Source organism: Perca flavescens, chromosome 17 (genome assembly GCF_004354835.1).
Source record: "Perca flavescens isolate YP-PL-M2 chromosome 17, PFLA_1.0, whole genome shotgun sequence".
NCBI lineage: Eukaryota > Metazoa > Chordata > Actinopteri > Perciformes > Percidae > Perca > Perca flavescens.
The window spans coordinates 10,125,527-10,144,599 of NC_041347.1; the positions used below are offsets into that span (position 1 = coordinate 10,125,527).

Here is a 19,073-nt window from a genome sequence, read left to right on the forward strand (position 1 = left end):
TCACACAATGAGAGGAGGCTCGGGGAAACAGCGCGTGCCTCGTTGTTCGGGCTGAGAGACAATAGTCTCCCAGCATGGGTGAGGGACAACAGCAAATCCTCTGTTTCATGTTCACCCCCCCACCCCCACCCACACCCAATCTCCCCACCCCCAAAACGTTCACTCAACTTCCCTGTTTACAACTGCTCACAACTGTTTACAGCAGCCAAATTTCATTTTCTTCTCCCAAATCCTATCGCACATTATCCTGTACATTGCATTAGGGCCCTAATCTTTCCTTTCTCTTCCTCAGAAGAAGAAAAGAGCGCCTTCGTGATTAACCCACTTTACAGCAATAAATAAACGCATCATCCAGTAATGTACACCAGATTTAATTTGAAGGAGGGGAGGGAGGGAGAGAAAAAAAGGCCAGAACGCTAAAATCACTGAAATGTAATGAAAAATAACACAATGCAGACACCAATGGGCGCCTTAGGAATTAATTTGAATGCTCCATAATTTTTTCTCTCTTGTACTCTTTGGATTGGTTTTTCCTTAGCAAACTGTGTGACTCCACCCCCCCCCCCCACACACACACACACACACACTCTGCTGTTGAGAAGTCTTCAAAATATACAAAAGAGTATAAAAAGAAACAGGATCAGCCCTCCATTAAAACACTACTTTTATCCAAGTAACTTAAAAAAAAAACACAAACAAACAGTCGTTCTCCTCTTCCTCCGTGTTTGTCACATGAAGCCCATGTTGCTTTTGGTTTCCCATCGTCTTTTGGCCTCAAACCTGAAACACAGGGGGGGGGGGGAAACAACAACATTAAATTACTGAACCCTTTATGAATACCATCTAGCTGTCAACTTCAATCTCTGCGTGAGTAATCATTCAAAGTCCAGCTAATGCCGGTTTCAGTAGCTCTATCTTGACTGTACTTGAGCCCCGAGTGTCACACAAGGCAGATATGATGGCAAACATAAACACAGGACAGAGAGAGAGAGAGAGAGAGAGAGAGAGAGAGAGAGAGAGAGAGAGAGAGAGAGAGGTCCTACCCCCAGGCTATTTGGTTCTTCCTTTTCTGCGCGGCCCTCAAAGCTTCCTCTTCCTGTTTGCGTTGCACAAAGTCACGGCAATCAGCGGCTTGAGCGATTTTCACAGCCAGCTATTTAGAGGCAGACAGAGGAGAAATCAGTCTGTGGCGAGAAAAAGCTTTTCTGACTGATGTGTCAGGGTGGCTTGTCGTCAGTGTCTCTGCTTCCCTGTGCTGCTGCTGCTGCTGCTTCTTCCTCCACAGCACAGCACAGCCCTCACTGAGCTCAACAACACATGAATGCTGTCCTGCTAGCCTACAACTGAACACATTTTACATGCAGACTGCGTAGAGCGTATAGTATGTCACAGAACGTAAATGTCCAACAATGTACAACAGCAGAGAAACATTTGTATGCACATTGTGTATACCAAAAATCGATAAGTTAAACGCGATGTGACAAGATGAAGCAGCAGCATGTGGAAATATGAATAAAACGTAAAACAGGTGAAGAGTAATATCAGGACATTTTACATGTGTAATGAACATATGATGATGTACTAAACTAGTCTCTTTTTTGGCTTTGTTGTCGTCGTCACAGTATCTCGAAAAACTAACAAGTTCAGTTTGTTAGCTCTTTACTCTCCAACTGCAGTTATTGGACAAGCAATTCCTCTCGTTAAGACTTCGGGGGTGGGGGGTTATGATGTGTTCTTTTGAATTGTTATTGTTAAAATAACGTTTCCGGTTTCTGAAACAGACGTTAAAACTGAAACAATTAGCCGCTTTACCAAGTTAACAGAATATGTTGATGATCAATTTGTTTAGGCCATTAAGTCACTGATTCCATCTTTGTCAAATACCAATATTTGCTGCTTTTCTTCGTATTCTTTGATAGTAAATTGAATACCTGTGGGTTTGGGACTGTTGGTCGGTCAAAACAAGCAATTTAAAGACGTCCCCTTGGCCGCTGGGAAAACGTGATGGGCATTTTTAGCGCCATTATTTTAGACCAAACTATTAATTTAGGGAAAATAATTGGCAGATTAATCAATAATGAAAACAACCAGCATTTGAGAAGTGCTTCTTGTGTTTCTCTTGAAAAAAAATTAGCCCTAAAAACGGTTTATAAAATCTGCAAAACATAACCTATTGGATAATAGTCAATGAAAAGTAAAGGTAGAGATACAGTATAAATGGCAGGGCTCTACAATGTGTATGTGTACAGATATCTGTGTGTGTGTGTGTGTGTGTGTGTGTGTGTGTGTGGGGGGGTTAGGTGCCCCATAGCTTCCTTAATTACAAGAGCACGGTTTTATTAAAATGATTCTAATCTATTTTGCCTTTTGTTTGAGGTGTTTTAAGAGGAAGTCATATTTTAAGCTCTTGACTTATAGTCTCTCCTGTGCATTCTTTCCTTTTGATTACTTCGTTTAATGTACAAATGAAATAAGGGAATAAATAAACAATGAGAATGCTCAGCATTTTGCCGTCTCAAAAACGTTGCACTGGCATTTTTCGCTGATCACCAGTGTAACAGAGACTTTTTTTTTTTTCCTGTTTGGAGAACTGCAGGCAGTCCCTGAAATCACAAGTGAAGAGAATGACCGTGAATGCAAGAGGCAAACACTCAAATCCCAGGGAAGACGTATGTATTGTGAAGCAGAATAATCCAAATAACCCCAGTCACACAGAAGCACGGGAAACAAAGAGAAAAATCCTGCCTCCTCTGTCACTCCTGAGATAGGTTTGTTACTCAAGCAAAGGCAAACTTTGATAAACAACTTGGAACAATTTCACCAAACCTTTGGGTAATTCTCTGTAATATTCAGAGTACAATCAGGGGGGGGGTGAGGAAGCGAGAAAGTCTTAAGGTAATGAAGAAATGTGCCACCACTGCGCCACTGAAAAAGAGAAGAAAAAAATAAAAAATAAAAGACCTGCTGGAAAAAAAAAAATGTTTCAATTATAATTAAGTGGGATAAACTTTATTAGAAAGACTGAAACTAAAATATCTCCTAATGCATGCTGGGATTAAGCAGGTCAGAGCGAGCAGGCAGGAAAAATTAAACTCTAAAGGCTTTTTATCACCACATTTCAGGAACCAAGGGTGTAAAATGTTCTAATTTGGGATACATTAAAAGCCATAAAGGTCTTTCAAAAAGATTAATGGTACTTTGCTTGGATTTAAGATAAGGGCTTCGTCTGGCTGCAAGTACTGGGCTCCGGCTGGGCCCTCAAGGCATTCAGCTATACAGTCACTGGAAGATTTGTGAAAGCGTCTGCATAACCTGAAGCGTACATACTATGACAGTTCTCCAGTTCTTTGCCATTTCATAGGTTTTTAATTCCTCAAATCATGTTTTCCCCCTCTTAAAAGAGAGTTAGAACGGGCGATTGCTCTTCCATTTGCAGGAGATTTTGCGAGCAGATAAAGTCACACCAGGGTTTCCCCTGCTCCTTGATGGAGTGGTGTGGGTGACCAATGCTTTCGAGTGTCTGCGATGCACAGAGATTATAAATCAGATGCTTATTTTTATTGTTGACAAATCGGAGAACAGCTCCCCCCCGCGCCCCACACACACACACACACACGCCCCACACACACACACACACACACACACACACACACACACACACACACACACACACACACACACACACACACACTTTAGATAAGTCTGGAAGCAAATCAAATAAAACTGCATGATGCTAAATGGTTTCAGTTGGAGATTTACAGACAGAGATTTTTCCAGTGTTTTTTTTTTTTTTTCTCACGCCAGGATTACCCACATTACCCTGATCTCCTGTGGGGTTGCATTTGCAACGCTAAAAAAGGTCTTGAAAACACGCCTTCCCAAACATTCCAAAAGCTAAATTAAAACCCACTTCCATGCCCCTCTTTTAAATTCCCAACATAACATTTACTATATTTAAAGCATTAAAAAGGTCTTTAATTCTTTTCCCTTTTTATCAGTTAAGTCAACAATCCCTGATTGTCTTTACTGGGGCTCAACATTAATGTCACCCAAGTTACCTAGGAGACAGAACAGATCAAAGAGAAAAAAAAAAAAAAAAAAGAAGAAAAAAATACTCAAATGTCTGATTAATCAAGCCTGCAAACAGCTTATTTCTTTTAGCCTGCATGCAAGTATGAAAATGAGATTCCGAGAGCAGTACATTGTGCAGATTTGTTCATTCTTATCTGAACAAAGCCAGCGGCAGCTTATTTCATGGATCACTGGCACTGTCAGCGCTGTGGCGCCGAGCAGGTGACGGCTCCTCTTTCTGTGGCGAGAACAAAATTAGCAAAAAGTCGGCACAAATTAGCCTCTCATATTTTCAGTAATATGACATTATTTTTCATTTACTTTTTTGATCCACTTTTCAGGATTTCTCTCCCCCCCTCCCCTCCCCTTGTGTGCATCTTAGTGCCAAATCCTTTCACATCAGAGGCTGGCGAAAAAATAATGAATGAAAGTACAAAGCTGGAATAAAAGCAGGAGACAGGAAAACCTCCTGCATGCTTTGTTTATGTGGCTCCTAAAAAGGCAATTCTTCCCACTCCGCCACATATTAATATACAATTAGTTGTCCATCACAGCCGTGTTCCTGTGCCTTGTGCATCTCTCTTGTGTGGCCTGGGCACAGCCCTGATAAAAACAAGGTTTATTCAGAGGATTAATACTCTGACCTTTGGAAGATTTGAGAAAAAAAAAAAAAAAAATCATCATGCACAATGCTGGCGCTGCAGCAGCAGCAGCAGCTTAAGACCACTACGAGGGTTAAGTCAATAGTACTGTTTTCTGTTCATTCATGTTTGGGTCGTCATGGAGATTCAAGTGGAAACCCAAACATGGGGCCTGAATAACAAAAAAAAAAAAAAAATAACACTCTGCATTGCTGCTGTATAAGCCATACAGAAACCAAGTCTGTCTTAATGACAGTTTCACACTCGGTTTTCGTTTGTGTGTCTGTTCTATTGCATCATTTCTGAGGTGTTTGATAAATAAAAGAAGCATTAGGAAGTCTTTAGGAGCAGCGCAGGGTTCACAAAACACACTGTGGCAATTAAACAGCAAGTGCAAAAAGACAATAGCTGAATGAAAGATGAGAAAAATACATCTCCATGTGGATAAAGTGTTAAAGCTCCTACTAACAATAAGAAATAAATGATGGCTTTAAGGAAGAAAATGGCCTTAAACCCATTCATAAATTTCCTATCCAGGAAGCCTCTTCCAATTAAAACGTGTGAGAGGTGGATTAACAAGGGCTATATGGCTTTGCCTCGCTAAATCACCTCCCCGAGCTGCTCTGCTGCATTTGACGTGTAAACGATTAATGACCAGCCTAATTCCCTTATCACACTACCTTAATGCCTAAATAATGTGGCCTTAGTCAACTTTGGAAAAGCAGGGCTATATAAGAAAGGAATGAATATCAGATGAGGCAGCTTGTGTGTTATTTCAGCATAATTTCTTCAAACTGAGGCGGAGGGGGAAGAAAAATGTGTTTCTGGCTGCAAAGCCTCAGTGTCGCAGAGATCAAGAGGTCAATCAATACCACCCATATCGCATTACAAAAGAAAGGAAGACAAACTTTCATTCACTTAGTGAAGTAATAGACTGGAGTAGACACAAAGAATGCAAATCAACCAGTTCCAGGTTTTGCATAAGACAATAGATGGGATTCACAACATAACCCCAAGGGTTCAAAAGAATCCTTAATCTCTAAATCGATTATCAAAATAGTTGCTGATCGCAGTGGTGGAGGAAATATCAAGATTCTTTACTTAAGTAAAAGTAGCAAAACCACGCTGTGAAAATACTCCATTACATGCAGAAGTCCTGCATTGAAAATGTTACTTAACGAAACATACATGAGTATTATTAGCAAAAATATAGTAGACAAAGTACTTAAATAAAAATGCCCCCTGTGAGTGTCATACTATTATATCTTGTATCTTCAGATTATTCTTCCTGATGCATGAATGTGTAAGCAGTACTTTACTGTTGTAGTTGGTTAGGCTCATTTTAAACTATTGTATATAGGGTTTCAACTAATGATCAGTCTTATTATTGATTAGTCTACTCATTGTTTTTTTGATTAATTGCTTAAATAAATAGTGAGAAATGCCCATTAAAATTCCCCAGAGACAAAATATGACATTTTTAAAATTGCACGTTTGCATGTCCAACCAATAGTCCATATCCGTTGTTTGACAATTTAGGATATGGGAAAGGAGCAAATCCTCATATTATATTTAAGAAGCTGGAACCATGAAATGTTTTTAATGTTTTTTTTTGCTGGAAGAATTAATTAAAAGGATTAATCGGTCATCAAAATAGTTGCAGATTTATTTTCTGTCGACCGACTAATCAACTAATTGTGTCAGCTCAAATGTACTACTGGGTAGTATGCATCATGTGTTATAGGACCATCGTATGTTTTGCATGTGAAATATTAATATGTGAAGTAACTACAGCTGTAAATAAATGTAGTGGAGCAAAAAGTGGCATGAAATGAAATAAATCAACTGGAACATTTCAGAGAAATGACCACAATGAAATAAAAGTACTTCACATTTGTATAAGTATGTGCTTTAGTAAATGTACTTAGTTACACCCGAACACTGCTCAGTTGATTTATTAATTACTCAATTAATCATTGCAACTCTGCTTAGGAGTTTAATGGAAACTCGTATTTCTCTGAATTACTAAAACTACCTTAATACTCGACCATATAGTCGGCAACAGCAAAATCACTGTTAAACAAGGAGTAATGTGAAAGCATTATTTCCATTGCAATGCTAAGTCCAACTATAACAGCATGGACCTCCATGTAGAGTAGCTATAATCCCACATGGTTTCATGGGTTTTGTATAATCTTGCCTCCACTTTGACCATCAAAACAAAAAACGGCAAGCAAAAAGAAAGCCACTCCAGGGAAGGCACAGTAGAACAGCCATGTCTACATTTTTTTTCTATTAGTAATCTGATGCTAGATGCACATGACATGTCATCTTTAGGGAGTAGACAAAAAAATAAATAAAGAATCTCTAAAGTTTGCCTGCTCTGTGCATATTCCATTATCTCACTTCTTCTGAGTAGGGTAGGCTTATTAGCAAGCTTTGAACTCACACTTACAATAACATGCCATCAACAGTTTTATTAGCTAATTAGAAAAAACAGTTTAATTAATGAGTGACTGGCAATAAAATGGCAATCATGAAAAAAGAAACCGAGGGTGCTAAGCTTCCACTACCACCAATTAAGGCCTAATTACAAACAAATTATATATGTGTTTTGCTGTGGGCTTTATTTAAAAAAAAAAAAATGGCTTTAATTAAAAGAGAAAACATGCTAATTAATTAAACAGCACACAAATCTACATTGAAAAGTATGCTTTGTCTATCAAGTAATTAATGAAATACAATAATCCAAATGAGATTCCCAGGCATTTGATAAAAGCTTAGTACCCATTTCAAAATTAATGGGCGAAAATTTAATGTGAATCATCCAGAGATACAATAAAAGTTCATTCAGTGATAAATTGCTTATGCTGTAGGAAAAATGAACAAAGAGGAGAGTTTCCCTAAACTCTCTTTGGGGTTACCGGGGGGGGACTGGAGGGAAGACAGTCAGCCTCCTACTTTGATGTGGGGCGGGGGAAGTCAAAATCTGATAAAGCCTGCTTTCCACAAAAGCGCTGCTCATTAATCGTTTGATTACAAAACACAGGGCATGGCAGGGAGAAGGTGGTGAGAAGAAAAAAAAAAAAAAAAAAAAAAGGTGCTAAATAACATAAATATCATGAAACACTCTTAGTTCAGCTCTTTGTTTCAACTAAGCCACCGTGTCTCTTCCGACAAAACCGCCGCGACACCTTTGTTTCACAGCATTTAGGCGAGGCTTTCCACAGGGTAGATTTCAAGGACAGTGGGCCTTTACTTTCAGCTGCTGCTTCTACTGAAATACGAGCTGGAACATAATGAGGGATATTCTAACCATCCGCAAGTTCAAACACTACAGAAACCATAAATGGCTCGAGTTAATACATATTCATTATTGTATGTTAAGTGATCTAACTATTAGGAGGGAGCACTTCTCAAACAGTTTAAACTGATCAGGTTAATCATGCTCAAGAGAGGGTCTAAAGAGAGGTCATCCAGAGTACAGGAAGCCACTGGTCAAAAAAAAAATGAGGCTAGATTAGGGTTAGTTGAGCCAGAGGCTTTCAGGCATCAGTTAACAATGCAACACAACACAGGCACTGAAAGACCAGTAATACTATGCACAACTCAACACAAACGCGTATGATTTTATACTATAATATACCATGTATTCACTATTCTGTTTTGCGAACAATGTCAGAAACAAAAAAAGACAAAAAAGCATCAGAAAGTGTCACTGCCTTTTACACTTTGTCTCTCTTCTCTGACAGAGCATTATTGGGGTTCTCAGAAATGATGATTGAAATTGTCAAGACTTTCTAACAACAGTGTTTTCGAGTCATGTAAGATGTTGCTGTGCTGAAGCAATATAACATATAATAAGCCAGACATCTTAAACATGTTTCTCTGAGGAAGGTGCTTTTGACATGAATGCAGTATGTGTGGAAAAAACATGTAATAATGACACATTTACAGTGAGTGCATGTAAACATATCCAGAGCGGTATGCTGAAAAGGGGCGTTTTGATCGTGCTTTGGTCAACAGTGGAGCCCTTCAGTGTCATTTATATCACCTGTGGAAACTACAGGGCTGGATAGGAAAGGTCAATGAACCTGATGAGACCTGAACTGGATTTCCAACCCATTTTCACTCCCAACTTGTCAAATACGGCAGCTTGGCCAGTGTCCCCTTGCGTCCGATACCGATGCACAAGGCACCTTTTAGCGTCTTTATCAGATGCACCGGGCTTTCAAGTGTGCAAAGAGCGACAAAATCCCTGTTTGGAGGGGGGATGGGTCAAACAAACAGTGTCCGTGTGAAACCAAAAGTCAACGTTGACTTATTGTAACCTACGTAATTAACGTACTTAACAAACGTCACATACATAAGTTACGTAACAAGCCTATTTTTTTTTTTAATTACTTTATTTGAACCCAAACCACATTCTTTTCCTGAACCTAGTTTTGTTTCCTAACTCAACACATTGGAAAAATGACACCAAAAGGTTACCCAGAGCGTTATAACCCTAATGCCAAGGTGTTCTGTCCAAGCAGCCGAATGGGACTAGTTGGGAGTAAGAATATGTTGGGATTATAGCCAGTGACTTGTTATTAGATGGAAATGTAGCCAGTGACTCAAGGCTCTATGAAGAAACTATGAGGTCAATTTATTGCAGTACACATCCACTAGATTGTAATGCATTTGGTCATCATTTGAGTTAATAATCTGAGACAAGGCCCATTTCCAGCTGACTGCTGTGAGATGAATTGCACCAGCACGGGTGAAAATTTTACACTTGAACTTTACAGCTCCAACTAGTTAAGACACGGTGATCCTTATATTTTAAAACTGTCTGAAAAGTTGAACACCAGGTATGTCTGAATTATTCTGATCCTCGATAGCACCTAGCTGTTTTGCACGGCATAGACTGAAAATAAAAGCTGCCTTTTAGAACACGTTTCTCTATATGCCATCTGCAAGCCTGCTTCTTTCCTGTTGGTTCAGGAGGGGCCAGCAGCCATGCAACTATTTTTATTTTTCATATTCTTTAGCTCCTGGAAGTAATGAAATGGACTTGACACCCCCTATTGTTACAGACTAAAAGAGTTTCTGTTTTGAAGTGGTAATGCCACTTTAATAGCTGTGATGAGTGCTATGGGGAAACTGTAAGCTCTAACATGGCGTGACAGTCTTTTGTGGTGAAATATGCCCACTTACTATATATAAAGTACAGCTCCTGACAATTTCAAAAGACCTCAGTGGCTCGGTTATAAAAAGAGAAAAAAGAATGAGGGAGTAATTATTTGTTGCAAGGATTATGTTGTATGAAATACTACAATGAGAGGGTTAATTAGTGTGAAAAAAAAAGTACTGTACAAAGTACAGTAGCAGTCATCTTGATTTAGGGTACAGCACTGGATGAAGACCAGAAAATCACATTGTTCTGAATGACTTTCAAAAGACTTTTGAAAGAGAAAATCATTTCCTTTGATGCAGTGATTTCGAGACTATTAGGTGTGATCACCCAGCACTTTCAAACCTAAATAATCATATTCATCATGTATATGCCTGTATGAATGGAACCTTATCCAATCTTGGAGTGGCCATGTGTGGAGTTCCACAAAGATCAATCCTAGGACCCTTACTCTTCCTAATATGTATAGGCCTAAACAATATTAAATCTGCAGTTGACTGTGACCATTTTCTCTATGGTGACGACTAGGCTTTGTTAGTTCAACTGTTGTAATGTAAATCTATGCTTTAAGAAATTGTCCACAAGTCTAATGCCTGTCTAAAATAAGTTTCAATACATTTTTTTTTAAATTAGTTGCAGGATATGCTGTGATGGAATCAAGAATTCACTATGTCTTTCTAAGGAACAACATACTTGCTTACAGACAAAATAGTCCATTACATTTTTGACTACAATAATAAAAAGTATAGGACATTTTAAAAGCATTAAATGGTTAAATTGCCATTAGAGTTAAGAATTAAAAAGCAAGTCATGTATTGTATATAAATATACAATAATATACTATTAACATGTGTTTGGGCATACTAGAGAGCAGCATATGTACAGTATATTACTTGGTATAATCAAAATTCAGCCAAAATGTATAGATATGGTTCTACTGGATCTAAATCCTAAACAGTTTAGCAGTTAACCAGAGCTACCCAGAACCTACTACAGCTTTAAAAAACAGCGGTAAAACTTTTTTTAAGGAAATAGAAAGAAGAGATTATGTCTTGTGTACGTACTGAACCAAAACATTACACATTTTCCTGAAGGTCATACCACACTTTAGATGACAGAGGAAGCCCCACTGTGCTTTGTAGTCCTGATGAGTTATCAGCTTTTTGCACTGGCTCATTAACAAGGAATAGCTGCAAAATCAGTCTGTCAAATATGAGCTGCTGGATGCTATCAAGCCTCCTGTCAGGCTGTGAGCCGTTTATACCATATGTGTCAGTCACTCCGTGTAATGCTAATTACTGAATTAATTAGCCCATATGCAACTTGCAGCTGTGTAAAATAATGTGCAGTAATCAAAGGATGGCAACCCCAGTCGTCTTAATTCGAGGACTTTCACTTTTTAATCTAGTGAACTACTAGGACGACTACGTTAGAGGCGAGAAGCTTTTTACATTTTACATTTTGTGTCTCCTAAGGCTTGTGAAAAGACATCTAAACGTGCTGAGAAGGATCAACAGACATCTTCAAGAGAAAAGAAACCCTATCTGCATAGTTTAAAGGAATACATTAGGGAGCTTTGTCTAAGCAATGTAGACAATATTATGTTACCTAAAAGGGGATGTGATTTCTTAACGCCATCTTTGGGGGCGTTATTACTTTTACATAGAAGCGAAGCATGTCTTTATGAATTCATCTAAAACAAAGACTCACAGCCTTGGGAAATATTTAAAAACTGTAATGAGAATAAAAAGCCTCAACCTGCAATATCCGAGCAGCACGTCTCAGAAGTTTGACAGATGAAAGAACACCCATCTCAGAATTTGTAAGGAGCCTTCAAAACTGTTTTTTTTTAACCAATTTTTTTAATGTTCAGATTAAAAGAAGAAGAAAGTGGAGCAAATTAAAATCATTAATTGATTTGAGGGAGCTCAAAACAGCAGAAACAAACATTTTCGTCTTATAAAAGGGGGGATTCTGACAGCAAGCTCTCTATCTTCCTCCCATTTCCCTTTGCTTAGAGGAGATAAGTGGGGAACCGTTAGATTGAGGATGAAAATACACTGAAACATTGTCATCCAACATGTACTAGCGTTTTCTTAACAAAACAATGCCTAGAGGGACAAACAGGCCTCTTTAGTTCTTCACAGCTGTCGGAATGCTTTTGCATTTTTTGCAAAGAAAACCTGTTCCTATTCTTCCAGTGAAAAGCCTGCCACAATCATGTCTTGGTGTTATGACCGTAAACAAATTAAACATCTAAGCCATTCCGTACCAAATGAGCCACTCAATTATAACCTTGAAATTGATTCTGGCCACAGTGGGGATTATTGATCCTCTAAATGTTTGTCACAGCGAATCCTGTCAAAAGTGAACAGGAGTGCTGTAAACAAACATTGGTCTTAATGCTATCTGCATTACAAGCTGCATCGTTTAAGATATAATATAATCATGTCTAACTGATTCAAAATCCTTCAAACTTTTTGCCTTTTAGCTGCCACTTCTCTTCATACTCCCCATGTGTTCAGCAAACGCCTTTCTTTGTATTCAAAAAGTGAAGGATAAAGAAATGTACGTCTCCTACGTTTTTGGGGATTTCAAAATGGTCAATTGACTCCACTCCCATGAAACGAAGTTATCGCTGCTAAACAATGAGCTGTGAATGCCAGAATGCTGTCACGTCCCATCACGGTTCTGGCAAGACGCGAGGCAGGTGCCAGGGAGGCGAGAACCTCGGCTCAGGCTAAAACCAATCCACCAGCGCTCTAAGAGGCTTTCTGAAAGCACAGCGCAGGTGCCACTCACAAGAGCTTTCATTTAACTTCCCCATATTTGACCACTCTGCTAGCAGTTGAGATGGGAGTATAAGGGCTCTGATGCTGCACACTAATGTCCATTACACACTAGAGATACCGGGGCCACTCATGTAATGCCAATTCAATGAATAGTACAACTGCTTTTTTTTCCCCCCTTCATTTTTAAACACAGACCCTTTGTTGTTAGAGCCGACTTATTTATTCAAGAGGGTGAGGTTTATAAGATTTACTTACATTATAAAAAAATAAATAATTAAATAGCAGGAATGAAGTCTCATGCAAATCACACGGTCTGTTCTTCAGTGTTGTGATGTCATTTGTTGCAGAATATTATCTTTTTGGGTGACACATGTAGTCTGAATGTCGGATAATGTTTTCAACTGTGAGTCTATTTACTGTTGCAGCAATGCATCCACCTGGTTTAATCATCAGTACTAAACACAAAACCGGTGCCAGAAATATCTGGTTCTTTGATTAAAAAAAATAAATAAATAAATAAGCTATAAAGTGTTAGTTGGTTAGCTTTTGAGATTTTGTTACCTTCTTACAGAGCCAAACTACCCATTTCCTCCTGTTGTCAGTCTTTATGCTAAACTAAGCTAACTGGCTGCTGCCTCTAGGTTTATATTCAGCGTACAGACATAAGAGTGGTTATTTATTTTCTCATCTCTCTGCTCGAAAGTGAAAAAAACATATTTAAAATTTGTACTATTCCTTTAAATGAATTCACATTTTGATTTGATGGTCAATTTTGGCTTCTCTATAGCATCAGCGACACAGGCTTATTGGTATTGTAGTATTTAGAACTGTCCACCATGCTAAACTAGGAGCATTACATTATATGGGAGACTCCCAGGTTTCCTTGTTGAGAAATATTTTCTAAACCAGAAGTCCCGCCTACGTTGCAACTCTATTGCAATCCAGGACCAACAATGAAATCTGAGCCTACAGTATTGTACATGTTTGTGTTGCTATTATTACAAAATGAAAAAGCTTATGGGATGCTGTAAGCAACATGCATCATGAAACAAAGAAGTTTTACTTTGATGCTCAAAGTACAGCAGTTTCCCCGGTGGAGAAGTACCATCGCAGCTGTATGTCTTTTTAACCACAATTATGTGTGCGGGCTACATTTTATGCTAAATTAGTTTCGAACCACTTGATCCTTGATGCCTGCCAAGGCGGTTAGTTACAAAACTTCAGGCACTGCATTTAGAGACATGTACACTTCAAAGGTATGAAACTCTTACCTGGAGAATGATTTAACAGTTGGCTTGAAAGCAATGTACCCTTCATTAAAAAGCAGAGCCAAAAGTCCTTTAGACACTGCAGCACTTCAAAACTAAGGGGAGGGCTTTCCATTAACTCAATGGAAAAGGGCTGCAGGACTGAATGGTGGGTGTCTGCGTGTGTTTTTGTTCCTCTATGTCTTTCCAGCAGAAATGGCCACGGATCCATTAGCCCGATTTGTCACAGCGGGAGCACCCCAAAGATCTCTTATCAGCACAATGTACCTCTCGAGTGGCGAGTCTGTCGCTCATCTCCTCCGCCTTTGCAATGTCCCCTTCAGCTATGGCCCTCTCTATGCTCTTTTCTAGGCCGGACTGCAGAAGAGGGGAAAAAAAATTCAGATATTTCCCTTTTTTTCTTTTTTGAAGAAGAAAAAAAAATCAAAGAGTAACTTCAAAAGTCCCCAGGGCCTTATTTTTAATATGATTGCCATTACTACAAATATGTAGATTTCCCTTCACAAATGAAAACCTTTTTGATTGGATATTAGTGGGGAAATCTTAGAAATGCTACAGGAGATTACCAAACATAAATGTGACTCTTTAATTACACATTTCCATTACAGGCCTAAGCAGAAGGGGGTGCAGAGAGGCCCCCGGTTACTGATGGCAAGGAAGTTCTGCTGTGATGAGCCTATCTGAGGAAGCGGAGCACCAGATTTCTCCAGCCCCCAAAATGTCATCATGCAAAAAGAAACACACTGGAAAGAGGCTGCAATTCTTAATGCGTCTCCTCTGATGTATTGTTTGAGAACTTTTGACTCAACTGTAAAAAGTACACGGACGATACCATCAGGCTTAAAAATGCAGAAGTAGTATCACAATTTGCTCTCTTAGTTGCTTGGTCTTGATTTTGCTTTATATAGTTTATCATTCTGCATATTAACTGGAGCTGACACTGATACAACCTGACTTGTGATCTCAATTATCATCCATTGTATCTCACTAACAAAACTATAACTGACGGTCCATCGTCCTTTATGAACCGTGAAACATGTTTTAAAGGTCACTAAAGAAATGCTGTTAGCAGATGAATTAATGACATCTGGCTGCTATATAAGCTTTTCTTCAACAAGAAAACCCGATATATTAATTACAAGGAACTGCATTTGAGGGATAAAGGAGCCCCTCATTATGTTGATGTGACAAGTTCTGTTTCATTCAGCTGGTTAATCATTTCTTTTATCCTTTCATAGTTGCCCTATTCAAAATGAGGCTAAAAAAAAAAAAAATCAGCAAAAACTCAATTTTATGCTACTCTGAGATAAATTAAGCACAAAATACTCCAAAATAATCATTAAACGGATTTCAAATTGAAATGAGAACAGTTCCCATTCACTGGGTCAGCTATAATGTTCATCAAGCTTGCAAATATTTTTGCTTCATTGGCAATTTGCAAGCCTTTGCATAAAATGTTCATTCATCTTTTAAGTGCAGAAATGTATCCGAATGAAAGAAAGTTATAATTTCTTTCAATGATGAATTCCTCAGCAGTGGTACGTGCCCATTTATTATCTAACCATCAATTTAAATGTTCTAGCCGCAGTCACAGAGGCTGTATCAGGTACTCTAACCCTCTCTTCTTTTGTCAGGCAAAATTCTTACAGAGGAAAAACCTACATTTCACTTTAATCTCAAGCACACAAGAAGGAGATTCATCCTAATCTTATCACTAAATGTAGCTAAACATAATCCTTAATATTCATCTCAGTGTCAGGTTGAGTTGGCATAGGGATTCTTCTAATCCATATGTCATATCATATAAAACAATGAGAGGATACAGTGGCACGGAAACACAAAAGATGGGAAGGTGTTACTAACAGCTACGACTGACACAGTATTAAACCTCAGCAGATAAGTTGGAAGGCAGGAGTCTTTGTTACCTGCGGAGGGGGTTTGGAACACGCGGGGGGATGAAATCGATCATTTACACCAAAATGCTGCTTAAGCTCATCCCAGTGCTTCTCCCGATCCTCCTGAAGCTCTCTGCTGACAGAGAAAACGTGTTAATGTTCATTACATGTAGCGCAGCACTGTGATAAAGCAAACTAGTGCTGTCCATCCTACTCTATTTCCATCGCTATGCTGAAATCAGATCCATATGTCTAGATGAGTGTCGATCACACAGCATGTTAACACTGTTCATCAGCATTCCCTCAACATAATACAGCTACTGTATGATGGTACGCTGGTTGATGCTCAGAACTTGCCGACATATAAGTGATTTAGCAAATAACGGCTTGACTATAAATGATCTCTGTTTCTTGCATGTTTACTACAAATCACATATACTGCCATCTTCTAAAGCATACAATAGGTTTTTAGCCATTGGATCATTCCTGTCAATTAGATATTAGGATCAGCTCGCAGTAAAGGTACTTGTTTGTGTTAGATCGTCCAACGTCCATTACACGTCTGCTTTTATTTCTGTTAAATAATGTTATCATTGCGTGATAAAGTGCCGGTCAACATCTAAGATCTGGCTGCATTCACAAGCTTTTCATTTTGACAGTCCATACTTCACGCTACACATTTGCCACAGTTGCATAAGAAGAACTACCTGAATCTTCTGTTCAATTAATTTCTCTGGTTGGACATCATCATTTAGTACCTTGTCTCTGTGGGTTCCTCACTCTCTGTTCCTGCTGATTGACATAAGAGACACAGGTAAAAGGTTTGTAAGATACTTTGATACAAATTAGCATCAGCTAAACAGAAGTCTTCAACTATAGGTGGGCCAATAAGGTGCTCTGTTATATACCGTATTAAGTGGGTGGCCTAAAGGTAATATGGGTGAGACGACAGTGTTATTATTATTAACCATTTTGCTCTCCTTTTGTCATAAATACCTTCAAATAATTTTTGAAGGTATGGACTAGGCAAAATACATACTAACAGAGGCAACCATTGTGGCTCAACATCAACAAGCATTACGTTTTCATTATAGTAATACGGACACCTTTCTTGAGTCGTCGTCTTTTTCTTCTTCTGGGGACCTTCATTGTCTTCATTTCGTCCTTCTTTTTCCGTAGATCCTGGAATTTCTTAAACACACACACACACACACACACACACACACACACACACACACACACACACACACACACACACACACACACACACACACACACACACACACACACACACACACACACAGAATTCACAGAGCACCACAACCCTTTATTTACCTCTGCTGTACACACATTATGGCCAAACTTGGTTTTTCAAAACCTTTTATTTCCATTAAATTGTAAATGTATTGCAACTGTTATTGTTAAAGTGTTTTCTGTAAGAATTACCACTCACTTAAAGACATCAACACCACCACCACCACCACAGGTAAAAAACAGCTAGCTTGCAGTTCACAGAAGGAATGCTAACCTAAGGAATGCTAAAGTCAACATACTTGCCACATTTCCTGTGATATACCAGGCATACTGCATGTCAGGGAATCCCTGTCTGCATCACTGCCAGTGGGAGTCGGCTGTGCCTCCAGAACTGAGACTGTGTTTTCCCCGGCGGAGCTCAACCTTTCAGCAGAGATCTCGCAATTCTCAACCTCCCTCTTCTCCTCAACATCATCCTCTTCGTCATCTGGACTGAGGTCGTCTTCGGTTAAACCTTTGGGCAAGAGTCCACTGTACATTCTGAGTCAGTATTTTACGGTCAGATTTTAACGGTAATATATCATTTTGTTAGACAAAAAAACGGTCAGAAATGGGTAAATTATAGAGTTGGACAGCAGCTTTTGGAGCAGGCTCTCATTTCCGGGTAAACATTGTGACGTTCCCTATAAGAGAGCACCGATTGGCTGATAGCTAGCAACGTTGAGCACATGATCCAATCAAAACTGTAGTTATAAAGGCTAAGCAGCGGAGCACGAGGGCGAGACAAAAGCGCTCATTGGCTGTTTTGGTTAGAACAACGTTTAACAGTTAAGGGCTTGATTAAGCTTTTAGGTTAGCGGGTCGGTTTTATTGTGTAAAGTTTACCGTTATAGTGACATTCACAGCTCAGAATAGACACGTGGAAGAAATGTAAGGAGTTATAGCCGTCTAAGCTAGTCTTTGCAGTGACGTGAAGTCAAGAGCAGGCTGTTGTGGAGCATTTCTAATTGAGGTGAGACAGGCTACTGACAGGTCCGTGAATTACCAGGAATCATTCAAATGTTAACCTATATTTGTGTCATGTTCTCGGCGAGATAAGCTTCCTTTTTATGACCAATGGTTCGCAATTTGCTCAAAGTGCTTTGGGCATTACATTATTATTAGAATGATTAGCATGCAAATCTTGTATAGCCCCTGGCACTGGCACAGGCACATCTACCCTTAAATTGCTCTTTCACACTCATTCACATTAAGCTTTCTTTTGGTTGCATCTTATTGCACAGCCAATAATCTACATAAATTATAGCCTGTATGTTGTGTGCCATTTGAATGTAGAATAAAGAGTGAAACCTATAACACCAATGTATGAAAAAGGTCAATAGCCAGGTTCAGGTAAACTGCACACTGTATAGGGAAGGGGAAGAAGTATCTCAGGTAAACGAGCAGTGTTGTATAGGACTGGGAATTGTGTAAAATAATTCAATACGGGTTCAATATCTGTGCCATACTCCTGTTTTCAGTGCCAATGCCATAACAATACTTGTTTGGTAACTATTATTTAACTACTACTACTATTCTATTTAATGCCAAATTACTTCAAACTTCTTAAATGTTAAGCAGCCATCTGCAGTCTAAAATTGACAAAATTATGATTTAAAGCAGGTAGTGCTGAAACAACTTTCAAGTAGGATTGGGCATCAAGAACCGATTTCCTACTTGGAATCGTTCAAAAAATCGTTTCTTTTATTTGGAGGATTTGGTTTTGAAACGATCATCGGTTCCAAATTTGACATGCACAAGTTTTGGTTGCCGTAGCAGCCTGGTGCTTGTTGTGTTGCAGCCATGGCGCACAGCAAGCGGCGCTCTAGTCTGGCTTTGTTTTACGCCCGGTAAAACTGCAAACCACCATTGAATCAAAATAAAACTTTCCTCTTATTTGTGAAATAAGCATGTGACCCGTTTCAACTCCACCCCTC

The 19,073-nt window shown here is 39.0% G+C and overlaps 1 protein-coding gene across 5 annotated transcripts; it reads right to left on the bottom strand.

The window, feature by feature from the left end:
• Positions 1-215: 215 nt before the first annotated feature.
• Positions 216-17,775, bottom strand: fam204a (family with sequence similarity 204 member A). Of its 5 annotated transcripts, none has more exons than XM_028603851.1 (7): positions 17,397-17,775; positions 16,950-17,025; positions 16,602-16,635; positions 15,874-15,979; positions 14,216-14,305; positions 1,044-1,153; positions 216-780 (listed from the first exon to the last, which is right to left on the bottom strand). In XM_028603851.1, the coding sequence occupies exons 1-7, from the start codon at positions 17,634-17,636 to the stop codon at positions 729-731; spliced, it is 708 nt and encodes a 235-aa protein (XP_028459652.1). In that variant the 5' UTR covers positions 17,637-17,775; the 3' UTR covers positions 216-728. The 5 variants fall into 5 exon arrangements, with proteins under 5 accessions (XP_028459652.1, XP_028459651.1, XP_028459650.1 ...); XM_028603850.1 differs by having other exon boundaries at positions 15,874-15,976; positions 16,602-16,632; positions 16,950-17,034; XM_028603849.1 differs by having other exon boundaries at positions 16,602-16,632; positions 16,950-17,034.
• Between the last annotated feature and the right edge of the window lie 1,298 nt (positions 17,776-19,073).

What these genes read in the sequence shown, in the direction of transcription:
- fam204a (XM_028603847.1), bottom strand. Translation starts at nt 17,636, where the DNA reads ATGTACAGTGGACTCTTGCCCAAAGGTTTAACCGAAGACGACCTCAGT. An exon ending in GTTCCAAACCCCCTCCGCAG is followed by an intron (nt 14,306 to 15,873) that starts GTAACAAAGACT and finishes CCTCTTCTGCAG; the next exon opens with TCCGGCCTAGAAAAGAGCAT. An exon ending in AAGAACCAAATAGCCTGGGG is followed by an intron (nt 781 to 1,043) that starts GTAGGACCTCTC and finishes CCTGTGTTTCAG; the next exon opens with GTTTGAGGCCAAAAGACGAT.